The sequence below is a fragment of the Haliotis rubra genome, unplaced genomic scaffold (assembly GCF_003918875.1).
Source record: "Haliotis rubra isolate DU_JTF1 unplaced genomic scaffold, ASM391887v1 Scf934, whole genome shotgun sequence".
NCBI classification, from domain to species: Eukaryota; Metazoa; Mollusca; class Gastropoda; order Lepetellida; family Haliotidae; genus Haliotis; species Haliotis rubra.
Genome location: NW_025767673.1, coordinates 152,375 through 166,229, shown reverse-complemented (window position 1 = coordinate 166,229; position 13,855 = coordinate 152,375). Strand labels below are relative to the sequence as shown.

General features: G+C 44.8%; 1 protein-coding gene across 1 annotated transcript in view; it reads right to left on the bottom strand.

Moving 5' to 3' along the window:
* Nucleotides 1–387: 387 nt before the first annotated feature.
* Nucleotides 388–13,855, bottom strand: part of LOC124264649 (staphylococcal nuclease domain-containing protein 1-like) — a 48,136-nt gene continuing 34,668 nt past the window's right edge. The window contains 6 exon segments of the mRNA XM_046699387.1: nucleotides 388–1,232; nucleotides 1,788–2,030; nucleotides 2,213–2,320; nucleotides 2,529–2,598; nucleotides 7,304–7,430; nucleotides 8,368–8,503. Of these exon segments, the coding sequence (XP_046555343.1) occupies nucleotides 1,167–1,232; nucleotides 1,788–2,030; nucleotides 2,213–2,320; nucleotides 2,529–2,598; nucleotides 7,304–7,430; nucleotides 8,368–8,503 (750 nt within the window). The 3' untranslated portion in view covers nucleotides 388–1,166.

The window sequence follows — 13,855 nt, the reverse complement described above, 5'->3', positions numbered from 1 at the left end:
TTTGTTGGTCTCTGACACACCATACTTGTTGTATGAGGTGACGGCATAGCTTGGTTAACAAAATAGTGATAAGGCCAGAAATAGAAGGGGTAAAGGATATTTTCTATACATCAGTCATGCATGTTTACAATTTGTTCCAAAATGTTTGAGCAGTTTTTAAGCCATATCAACTTTTGGCCCCTGTCACTTCATACACTTCATCTGTGACTGAAACAATTCTCTCTGCTTAGAACAATGGTGAGACAGTCACTCCTGTAATGACTGAGGTTACATAGAACGGTTCTGATGACCTACCGCTTACTTCAGAATAACAATGCAAATCCCACTGATCAGATCTGCAGCTCCTAATACCCAGCAGTTGTGATACAACAGAAAACAGACAAATGATTTGGGAAACATTCATAAATATAGTTTTATTTTTCAAGAAGATTCTGTCATAATTTTGAGCACGTTGCTTGTGTGCATTATATATAATACCAACAGACTTGTCAACAAGGCAGTATTTGCCAGAAATGGCAGAGATGTACAGGCTGGTGTGGATCAACTCCAGACAGAGGTTTGCATAAGTAGGGAGTATGTAGAACAAATACATAGTAAACAGTACTCTATTAACTACAGAACTGGTTTGGCACCAAGATAAACATAACTCACAGGCTGGGAAATTTTTTACATACAATTCCCTTGACTGGAGTTTCCACACCCAGCAAAGAATCCAATGTTTTTCTAAGTTACTAGTTTGATTGATACTGGAGTGTATCCTTTGTGTAGACCCACAGCAACAGACACTCGGGATGAGACCAACTACCATGACAGGACTATATGAACAATCTACAGTGAGATGAGCCCTTAGCTTGGCTTTAAACAAGGGATACACTTGTGTAATTAAATGCTTTTAAAGCCAAAGTCACACTTTGCTGTTATGAGGTCTGACATTCTGTGAAATGTTTTTTCACTCTGGACACATGATGCTTGTTATGAGTTTTCAGTTTGCAAGTAGAATCATGTTGACTGAAGCCATGTGTCCATTATTGAGAAAACTAGGTATTCAAAATCATAGAAAATAGGAGTTGGCATGTAATGTAAATATATTCTGTCTTAAAAATTGTTTATATATCCTAGCTTCCACTTGTGTAACTGCTGCGAGTGAAGAGCAGAGTGTTGACTGCTCAACGTGAATAGCCGAACTCCTTGGCATCATCCTGAGTGAAGTCACCATAGCGCCACAGATTCAACTGCAACACAACCAGAAACAACTCTATATCAGTACTGGCAGCACCCATCCCAGCACGTGTCATATCATATGCCACAACACTAGGAAAACATCTTGAGATGCATCAGTAACAGGCAACTGAATGATTCATTGAAGACATGTTAAAATGTGAAAAAGTTCAATAGCAAAAGCATTTATTCTTTTTATGAAAGTGTAACCACCAACTTCAAGCGAGTTTCATGACCTTATTTATTCCACGTGGCCATGAGAATGACATGACAGGATATTTGGAAACTACTAAATCAACTTCTACACAATATCCACACCTGTGGCTAAATTCAGACAAAACCTTACAAAAATAAAGTAATCATAACGAACAGCAGCAACGCTAGGAAACAATCTAGAGATGACCATACATTATATACAACATCTACAATCCAACACAAAGGATTGAGGATAAAGTCACATCTACCAAGGCTTTAAAGGAAAGAAGTCTCAGAAGCAACATATTGCTACTGCCTGTATCACCAATGACATGGCGTTTAACAATACAAATGAATGTCTTGAAATTTCTTACCCTCTGTGATTTAGCCTTTTCCTGTGCCTTAGTGTAGTCAGACACAATCTTGGCCAGCCGACGTTCCCGCCGAGGCTCTACAAGGAGGAACCCTTTAGAAATGAGACAAAGTGCAATATCCTCTTTTGCCTCTGTGACAAGCGTCACATAATCTGGTGGTCCTTTGTATTCTGTGTTGAGCATGAGCTGCTTGTTGATGATGTCAGAGTACAGTGCATCCATGGCTTCATTCTTAGCATCCTCCTGCAGCAAACATTTTGGGAAAGTGACAAGGTGAGTTGTTGCATCAGCATAGGAGGTTTAACAGTTTATTTAATTACACTGCAAAGGTAAGACATTTTGCTTTTCTAGAATGCTGTCAAAGAACATCATTAATTGGTAAAACTGACAAGCATCAATTAGCAAGAGAAAAATTGGTCACTTACATCATCTGGCAAGGCCACACAGGCCAGAATGTACTCTGTGGCTTGTGGGGGAATTGACTGGTAACTCCCTGGCAGGGCTGCAATCTCTGTCGACGATGTCACCTCTCTCTGTGGGGACAACAAATATATGTATCAAACACTGCATGGGAATACACACACAGTAAACTACATTTGTAATGAACATGATTATAACCAACTGACGGTTGGTCAGGGACACTTGCTGTATATTTTGGTCCAAATGCTTATAACGAATAATGGTTATAATAATCTGGAATTCGTTATAACCCAAATTTTCTCTATATTCCTGTCAACTTACATTGCCATAATCGATGTACAAGACAGTCACTCGGTCGTTGGATTCCACTTTCTCTACTTTAGCCCGATACCTGGAAGAAAACCATCTCCGTTAACTGACGACACGAATGACACGACCGTGTTTCATAGTATATTTTTGTAGATATACATTAGATGGACTCAGGGTGTGTACAGTGATATCAGGGATTCATATGGGGTGTACACAAAGTGTACAGTGATGCCAGGGGTTCAAGTGGGGTGGACACAGTGTACAGTGATATCAGGGGTTCAAGTGGGGTGTACAGTGATGTCAGGGGTTCAACTGACAGACTGAGTTTAGTTTTACGCCGCTTTTAGCAATATTCCAGCAATATCACGGCAGGGGACACCAGAAATGGGCTTAACACATTGTGCCCATGTGGGGAATCGAACCCGGGCCTTCGGCGTGACGAGCCAACGCTTTAACCACTAGGCTACCCCACCGCCCTCAGGGGTTCAAGTGGGGTGGACACAGTGTACAGTGATGTCAGGGGTTCAAGTGGGGTGGACACAGTGTACAGTGATGTCAGGGATTCAAGTGGGGTGTACAGTGATGTCAGGGGTTCAAGTGGGGTGGACACAAAGTGTACAGTGATGTCAGGGTTCAAGTGGGGTGGACACAAAGTGTACAGTGATGGGTCAGGGGTTCAAAAGGTGTACAGTGATTCAAGGTGGGGGACAAGCACAAAGTGTACAGTATTGTCAGTCATTGGACACAAAGTGTACAGTGATGTCAGGGGTTCATGGATGTACAGAAACACAGGTGGTGATGTCAGGGGTTCATGGTTTGGACCGCAGAAGTGTACAGGGATTCAAGTGGGGAAGCACAAAGTGTACAGTATTGTCAGTCATTCATGTCGAGAGGACATGGATGTACAGAAACACAGGTGGATTATGTTGGGAGAACATGGATGTACAATAACACAGGTGGATTATGTTGGGAGAACATGGATGTACAAAAACACAGGTGGTCTATGTTGCTAGAACATGGATGTACAGTAACACAGGTGGATTATGTTGCTAGAACATGGGGTACAGAAACACATGTGGATTATGTTGCTAGAACATGGGGTACAGTAACACAGGTGGATTATGTTGCTAGAACATGGGGTACAGAAACACAGGTGGATTATGTTGCTAGAACATGGATGTACAGTAACACAGGTGGATTATGTTGCTAGAACATGGATGTACAGTAACACAGGTGGGTTATGTTGCTAGAACATGGGGTACAGTAACACAGGTGGATTATGTTGCTAGAACATGGATGTACAGTAACACAGGTGGATTATGTTGCTAGAACATGGGGTACAGTAACACAGGTGGGTTATGTTGGGAGAACATGGATGTACAGTAACACAGGTGGGTCATGTTGGGAGAACATGGATGTACAGTAACACAGGTGGATTATGTTGCGAGAACATGGATGTACAGAAACCCAGGTGGATTATGTTGCTAGAACATGGGGTACAGTAACACAGGTGGGTCATGTTGGGAGAACATGGATGTACAGTAACACAGGTGGGTCATGTTGGGAGAACATGGATGTACAGAAACACAGGTGGATTATGCTGCTAGAACATGGGGTACAGTAACAAAGGTGGATTATGTTGCTAGAATATGGATGTACAGAAACCCAGGTGGATTATGTTGCTAGGACATGGGGTACAGTAACACAGGTGGGTCATGTTGGGAGAACATGGATGTACAGACACACAGGTGGGTCATGTTGGGAGAACATGGATGTACAGAAACACAGGTGGGTCATGTTGGGGGAACATGGGGTACAGTAACACAGGTGGGTCATGTTGGGAGAACATGGATGTACAGTAACACAGGTGGATTATGTTGCTAGAACATGGGGTACAGTAACACAGGTGGGTTATGTGGGAGAACATGGGGTACAGTAACACAGGTGGGTCATGTTGGGAGAACATGGGGTACAGTAACACAGGTGGGTCATGTTGGGAGAACATGGATGTACAGAAACACAGGTGGGTTATGTTGCTAGAACATGGATGTACAGAAACACAGGTGGATTATGTTGCTAGAACATGGGGTACAGAAACACAGGTGGATTATGTTGCTAGAACATGGGGTACAGTAGCACAGGTGGATTATGTTGCTAGAACATGAACACAGGGGATTACAGAACATGGGGGAGAAACACAGGTGGATTATGTTGCTAGCTAGAACATGGATGTACAGAAACACAGGTGGATTATGTTGCTAGAACATGGATGTACAGTAACATGGGGTACAGAAACAGAAACAGGTGGATTATGTTGCTAGAACATGGGTTGTACAGTAACACAGGTGGGTTATGTTGGAGAACACAGGTGGATTATGTTGCTAGAACATGGATGTACAGTAACACAGGTGGGTTATGTTGCTAGAACATGGGGTACAGTGTACAGGTGGGTTATGTTGCTAGAGGTGGATTATGTTGCTATGAACATGGATGTACAGATGTACAACACAGGTGGGTTATGTTGGGAGAACATGGATGTACAGAAACACAGGTGGATTATGTTAGGAGAACATGGATGATCAGTAACACAGGTGGATTATGTTGGGAGAACATAGATGTACAGAAACACAGGTGGATTATGTTGCTAGAACATGGGGTACAGTAACACAGGTGGGTTATTTTGGAGAACATGGGGTACAGTAACACAGGTGGATTATGTTGCTAGAACATGGATGTACAGTAACACAGGTGGGTTATGTTGCTAGAACATGGGGTACAGTAACACAGGTGGATTATGTTGCTAGAACATGGATGTACAGTAACACAGGTGGGTTATGTTGCTAGAACATGGGGTACAGTAACACAGGTGGATTATGTTGCTAGAACATGGATGTACAGTAACACAGGTGGGTCATGTTGGGAGAACATGGATGTACAGAAACACAGGTGGGTCATGTTGCTAGAACATGGATGTACAGAAACACAGGTGGGTCATGTTGGGAGAACATGGATGTACAGTAACACAGGTGGGTCATGTTGGGAGAACATGGATGTACAGAAACACAGGTGGGTCATGTTGGGAGAACATGGATGTATAGAAACACAGGTGGGTCATGTTGGGAGAACATGGATGTACAGTAACACAGGTGGATTATGTTGCTGGAACATGGGGTACAGTAACACAGGTGGGTTATGTGGGAGAACATGGGGTACAGTAACACAGGTGGGTCATGTTGGGAGAACATGGATGTACAGAAACACAGGTGGATTATGCTGCTAGAACATGGGGTACAGTAACACAGGTGGATTATGTTGGTAGAATATGGATGTACACAAACACAGGTGGATTATGTTGCTAGGACATGGGGTACAGTAACACAGGTGGGTCATGTTGGGAGAACATGGATGTACAGTAACACAGGTGGGTCATGTTGGGAGAACATGGATGTACAGAAACACAGGTGGGTCATGTTGGGAGAACATGGATGTACAGTAACACAGGTGGATTATGTTGCTAGAACATGGGGTACAGTAACACAGGTGGGTTATGTGGGAGAACATGGGGTACAGTAACACAGGTGGGTCATGTTGGGAGAACATGGATGTACAGAAACCCAGGTGGATTATGTTGGGAGAACATGGATGTACAGTAACACAGGTGGATTATGTTGGGAGAACATGGATGTACACAAACACAGGTGGATTATGTTGGGAGAACATGGATGTACAGTAACACAGGTGGATTATGTTGGGAGAACATGGATGTACAGTAACACAGGTGGATTATGTTGGGAGAACATGGATGTACAGTAACACAGGTGGATTATGGAGAGAACATGGGGTACAGTAACACAGGTGGGTTGGGAGAACATGGATGTACAGAAACACAGGTGGATTATGTTGCTAGAACATGGATGTACAGAAACCCAGGTGGATTATGTTGGGAGAACATGGATGTACAGTAACACAGGTGGATTATGTTGGGAGAACATGGATGTACACAAACACAGGTGGATTATGTTGGGAGAACATAGATGTACAGAAACACAGGTGGATTATGTTGGGAGAACATGGATGTACAGTAACACAGGTGGATTATGTTGCTAGAACATGGGGTACAGTAACACAGGTGGGTTATGTGGGAGAACATGGGGTACAGTAACACAGGTGGGTCATGTTGGGAGAACATGGATGTACAGAAACACAGGTGGATTATGCTGCTAGAACATGGGGTACAGTAACAAAGGTGGATTATGTTGCTAGAATATGGATGTACAGAAACCCAGGTGGATTATGTTGGGAGAACATGGATGTACAGTAACACAGGTGGATTATGTTGGGAGAACATGGATGTACACAAACACAGGTGGATTATGTTGGGAGAACATAGATGTACAGAAACACAGGTGGATTATGTTGCTAGAACATGGGGTACAGTAACACAGGTGGGTTATTTTGGAGAACATGGGGTACAGTAACAGGTGGATTATGTTGCTAGAACATGGATGTACAGTAACACAGGTGGGTTATGTTGCTAGAACATGGGGTACAGTAACACAGGTGGATTATGTTGCTAGAACATGGATGTACAGTAACACAGGTGGGTTATGTTGCTAGAACATGGGGTACAGTAACACTGGTGGATTATGTTGCTAGAACATGGATGTACAGTAACACAGGTGGGTCATGTTGGGAAAACATGGATGTACAGAAACACAGGTGGCTTATGTGGGGGGGACATAGATGTAAGTCAGTGGTCTAAAACAGGGTGGATGGGGCAGACTCACCACTGGTCATCTTGTGAGAACCTGGCTGCACACCTGTCTCCCTTCTTTGGTGTGTATGCTCCTTTGAGAGGTGGGTTGTTCTCCATTTCACTACGAAGTTCTTCCATCATCTTCTCCAGCTCAGGCCCTGAACATCACATGACACACATTAACATTCTGCCCTGAACACATGACATATATTTACATTCTGCCCTGAAGACATGACACACATTTACACTCTGCCCTGAAGACATAACACACATTTACACTCTGCCCTGAAGACATGACACACATTTACACTCTGCCCTGAAGACATGACACACATTTACACTCTGCCCTGAAGACATGACACACATTTACACTCTGCCCTGAAGACATGACACACATTTACACTCTGCCCTGAACTCACGACACACATTTACACTCTGCCCTGAAGACATGACACACATTTACACTCTGCCCTGAAGACATGACACACATTTACACTCTGCCCTGAAGACATGACACACATTTACACTCTGCCCTGAAGACATGACACACATTTACATTCTGCCCTGAAGACATGACACACATTTACACTCCGCCCTGAAGACATGACACACATTTACATTCTGCCCTGAAGACATGACACACATTTACATTCTGCCCTGAAGACATAACACACATTTACACTCTGCCCTGAACACACGCCGCACATTTACATTCTGCCCTGAAGACATGACGCACATTTACATTTTGCCCTGAACATATGACACACATTTACATTCTGCCCTGAAGACATGACACACATTTACATTCTGCCCTGAACACACAACACATTTACATTCTGCCCTGAACACACGACACACATTTACATGCTGCCCTGAAGACATGACACACATTTACATTCTGCCCTGAACACACGACACACATTTACATACAGCCCGGAATCGGAGAGTCCCTTAACAACAGCTCACACACCTTCAAAGAATGGCTTAGTATTGAGTGAGTTACAGATCATTTGCTACCCACAAGCACAGGTATGGTGCGAACAAAGAAATATAACCAGTGTGAACCAGGGTAAATGGAGTTTCCTTCATACTAACCTTTTTCTACTGTTTGAGCAAAGAATGAGAGAGAATCGTTGACCTCTGTTACAATGATGTTCTTGTATGTAACCTTCCTGTCTGCAGGCTCTTCCACTACCTCCTGTTTAGTTGGCTCAACAAAGTTGGCCCACATCTGCAACAATAATCAGGTTGTAGCTTTGTGTGTCTGATTTAAACATATTTTATTCATTGAAGAAAAGGATTGGGCACAAGTTATCCAACTTAATAATGCCCTCTCCCAATATTTACAACAATTATATTTACCTGAGAAACAGAGAAGATATACATGAGAGATCTTGAGTTTGAGAATATAACAGATTAGTATGAACAGAGGAATCGTTTAGTTTGATTGATGTAATGATGGACATGTTTGAAGATATTCAGATTTTCTTCAGTTGAGAGGTCTGCATTTCCATATAAATGTAATTTTCTGACTAAAATTGGTATTTTATACTTATACTGACTCATGCTAAATGCCTGTCTCCTTCTTCTTGCGAATGATAGTGGAACACTTGAAATCCCTTGAAGTTCCCTTCTAAAAAGCGGACGTAAAATCATCACTCACCCACGAGTAGTCTCCCTTGCCTCCCTTTGGCGCCCATTTGTATCACATGACCAGCCATGTTTGTCACTCTCTCCGTATGTATGTCTGCCCGACACCCGGATTTACAGGGAAATCCTGAGTGCCCTGAGAGGGAAGGTTGGGAGGGCTAACCTCATGAGTCAGGATAAGTATAAAATATCAAATTTAGTCAAAATATTACATATCTTTCCTTATCCTAACTCATGCTAAATGCTTGCAGAATCTGTCGGAATTGGTGGTGGGTCAGGCCACTTCCTGGATTCACTGGCTGTTGATTTACGTCCTGTATTACCCCCCATGGGAACTTATGACGGCACAGCTGATGATTCTGTTCTTTCAACTTCCTCTGATGAGTCTGTGGGGGGAACCACAACTTGTCAGATTTCTTCCGAAACTTCTCCTGACATTTTTGTGTGGATTTTAGATATACTAATGTTCCATTAGTTATCTATTGCAACTCCATCTCTTGATGCGCGCATCAAGTGGAGATGCAACCCTTCTTCATGTACGAGTATGTCCTATACAAGTACAGGGTCTATCACTCATGCTAGCCTGTCCTAGACGTGTGCATGGACTTTAACCATTTGCTCTCCAGAGCGTTGGTTTCACAAGTCACGTGATAAAGGGGTGAGATTTTTCTCAGTGCCTTTGTGGTACTGTTAGTTGTTGTGCTACAACAAGTGGCCCAATCTGGTGAATGCCTGAGATGTCTTCGGTGGCAATGTCTCTGAAGTAGTGGTTTGCAATTGTCCGATTTCCAAAAGCAGACCTCCATTATAGTTGTTATCGAGCAGTTTCCATGCAGAGCAAGTGTAGACGCCAGGGCTCTGACTTCGTGGGGATTGGAGGCTCGTGGAGGCTCAAGTCCTGCTGCTATGTAGGCCCTTAGTATAACGGCTCTCATCCATATCGATATCGGTGTCCGTGAAACTTCCATGGGCGTCTCAGTGGATAAGGGGATGAATAGGCTCTTGAATTTTCGTCTCCTTGTTTTTGTCCTTTGTAGGTAGATTTTTAGTGCTCTGACAGGGCCCAAGGATAAATCCTGTGGCCCAAGGACTGTAGAGAGTGCTGGGATGTGGAACTGTCTGTCAGGCTGGCCGGGCAGTTGGTTCTTGGCAATAAAGTCCCATCTCAGTCCTAGATGAACGATGTCACGACATCTTGATTCAAATCGTGTTCGTTCAAAGTCCAGAGCATGTATTTCTGACATCCGTGCTGCTGTTGCTAGGGCGATCAGGAACAGTGTTTTCTGTGTCAGTAGTTCAAAGGATGTCCGTTCTAGAGGCTCGTAGGCGTCACTGGTGAGATGTTGTAGAACTACATTGAGATCCCAGGCAGGAGCCTTGAATTTCTTTTGTTGGTCTTCCAACTTGAACGAGCGTAGAAGTGCCAGTATCTCTGGTACTTTGGTCAGCTTGACACCCATCTTCATGGTGATAACTGTGCTGAGAGCAGCCAGGTACGTTGAGAGTGTTGAACCTTTTAAGTGTCTGGTCTGTCGCAAATGACACAGGTATTCCGCCACTTGAGGATGGGTTGCCTTTACCGCTGTCAAGCCTTTCCTCGTTGCATACTGTTCAAATCTCTGCCACTTGTCATTGTACAAGTTGCGAGTTGATCTGCGTAGAGCTAGTGTCACTGCTTTCGCTGCTCTGGCGGAGTACCCTCTAGTCCTCAGGGAAGCTGTAATACGCTCCAGGCGTGTAGCTGGAACAGTGTCGGTTTCCCATGAGCTTGCTTGGTGTGTGGATGGACGAGCAGGTTCGACCACTCTGGTAGTTTCAGGGTTGGACTTCCGAGTTCTTGTATGAGGACGGGAAACCATACCCTCACTGGCCAATAGGGCACGACCAAAATCAGTTGCAGCGTTGTCGTCTGCTTGATTTTCTGTATTACTTGTGGTAATAGTGCTTGAGGTGGAAACGCGTAAGCGTTTAGTCCTTCCCATGAGATGCTTAAAGCGTCTGTTGCCCATGCCTGAGGATCCAGAATCGGTGAGAAGAATGTTGGTAATTGCTTGTTGAACTTTGTTGCAAACAGGTCTATCAGTGGAGATCCTACTGTCTGTATGATGAACTGGAACACTTCTGGGTGTAACATCCATTCTGTCAGGGATGGTTGTAGTGGACGAGATAGGGCGTCTGCTATGACATTCTTTGCTCCTGGAATGTGGCATGCCTTCATGTAGATGTTCAGGTCGTCGACGATGCTGAACAGGAGAAAACCGAGTTGTAGCAGACTTGTTGATCTTGTTGATCCTTGTTTGTTGATGTAGAACGCTACTGTGGAGTTGTCCGTGTGGACTGTGAGCCTTGCGTTTTTTAGTACCCTGGACCAGTGATGTAAAGCGTTGATCACTGCTTTCATCTCCAACAGGTTGATGTGCAGATTCTGATCCTGACTCCACCACTTCCCTGCTGCCACTTCGTAGTTGAGGTGGGCACCCCATCTTTGTAATGATGCATGCATGGGACAACTATGCGATTCACCGGCGTGATGAGTCGTATTCCTAGAAATTGAAGATCTTGTTTTGGCTCCAGTTTCGACTTGAGGAGATTTAGCAGCCATCCTAACTGAGTGAGAAGCCTGATGGTGAAGTCTAGTTGCAGTCTGAGTTGACTGGGATCGTGATGAGCTTGAACCTTCCACTGGAAGTGATGTCCGTTGAACAGGAATCGTAGGTACTTCCTTGAGTCTGGATGTATCGGGATGTGGAGGTATGCATCTTGCAGATCTTTGCTGGCAAGGTAGTCTGCTGGATGAACGAGATGTCGAAGCTGAGGAAGATGTATCATTTTGAATTTTGCTGGTCTGCGTAGATACTCCCAGTTGAACTTCCTCATGTCGTAGATGAGCCGAAATTTCTCCTTGGAATTCTTCTTTGGTACCAGGAAAATTGGGGAGTAAAACCCGGGCGTGATGAGATCTTGATCTATCTCTTCTACTGCCTCTTTGTCGAGTAGAGCCTTGATTGCGTCGTCCAGTTTCTCTGTCTGGTCGGCTGCGTAGTTGAAGGCCATCGGGTTGCTTGTAAGCGGCGGGGTGGCTTCCAACTGTATCTTGTATCCTCTGCGTAGTATCTGGGATACGTAGTCGTCCTGTAGTATTCCCCAATTTTCCCAGTACCATTGAAGACGTCCACCCACTGTCGAAGGTTGTAAAGGAACAGCTGGGGGTGGAAGACTCCAGTCATTCCAGACCTGTCCTTCAGCGCTTGGTTCCCCTGGCACCCCTGGGTGCTAGGTCTCTTCCGGGGTTACTTCTGGGGGCTCCGGTTGGGCGACGAAAAGAACATTTTACCCCTCTCGAGTTGGAATACTTCTTTTCTCTGGCTCTTTGGACTCCTGCAAACTTAGATTTGTTGGAGTAGCGCTGGGACGTCTGGCGAATCACATTTGCCAAGTCATCATCATGACCTCCCTTGATTCATGTGTAACCTCTTTGGCAACTTCTCCTCCGAAGATGGATGATGCTGACCATGGGGCTCTGTATAAGGACCGCTCACTCCAGGTACACGATGACAATAATCCTTGCCTCCTCAGGTGCGTCAGGCCCGCTGATGTGGATGCTAGATGCTCCGACATAAACTGGCGGTCCTTTTTCTGAGTCAGTAGAGCAGAATATATCATCCGGTCGAGATGAGCGCTTTGTTGATAGCCCTAGACCTGGCTAGTCCGAAGAATGTACATCTAGTAGTCGTATCCAGTTGCGCTAGCTTCTTGTCCTCTATCTTGTAAGCGGGAGTCGTTGATGATCTTATAGTCCTCATCAATCTCTGGTGCCTTCAGGAAGGGTTCCATGTGATGTAGGGGGAATCTCCTGGCGTTGAATGTCGGGATATGCTGATTCTGGAACTTGGTAGCCTTATCAAAGGCTGAGCTGAGGCTGTCCGGTACTTATATCGGGTCGATAGGCGGAAAGGTGAGTGTGTCGAAATCATCGTTGGACATCTTGTATGTAAACGCTTCGTCTGTGTCCTTGGAAGGTGATGCTAGGTCCAGGCCATTAGCAATCCATGAGGTTACTTCCGTATCGGAGAATATGACTTCACCTTCTTCCTCTGATTTAGATATCTCTCGATCTGACGATCTACGATGACGTGAGTCTCTGTATGAAGATCTGTATGACGAACTGCGCGCAGGTGAACGATCCCGATGTGATCGTGTATCCTTCCTGGAGTCTTGAGATCTTTCTCTAGGCCTTCGTGAAGGTTGATTCTTAGGCGAAGTTCCCCTTCTATGAGATGTGGATTGCCTGCGTGCAGGTTCCCGATGTGCGTCTGATTCCGAAGGTGATGACGACCCGTATATACGACGTCTGTAGGGCTCGGAGAACGCTTTGATCTGCTTCTGCATGGAGACTTCTTAGTGGCTCCTTCAGGGACGTCTAAGGCTGAGCTGATGTTAGTGGCATTGTCCAAGCTCTTAACTTCAGATGGGGTAGATCGTCGGGTGCGTGAGCCTTCGCGCAGGCTTCCCTCTTCTTCCAAGTGCGTTGGAGAGACTGCTGAATCTTCACGCAGGCTAGTAGTCACCGTAGTGGTCTTCGTAGCAACTTTCTCCTGCGTGAAGTGATGTTCTATCATCGACATCATCTGGTCTGTAAACTGTTGCATAAACAGACCCGGGTTGAAGTTCTGCGATGTCTGAAGAGACTGCTGCAGGGTTGATGATGCTTCTGACAACGATGAGGCGTCTTCTAAGGCACGCTGCACTTGTGAAGAGTTGACGCTGCTGCTATCTCTGGTACCCGATGTCTGCGTTGATAGATAGTCTTCTGTCAATGTCTGCGCTGATAAAGTTGCCGATGTAGCTGTAGAAGCAGGCTTCGTCTTCTTGCTGACAACTGTGACTTCAGGTATGATGATGGGGGGGATCATCATACACATCTGCTTCTTCC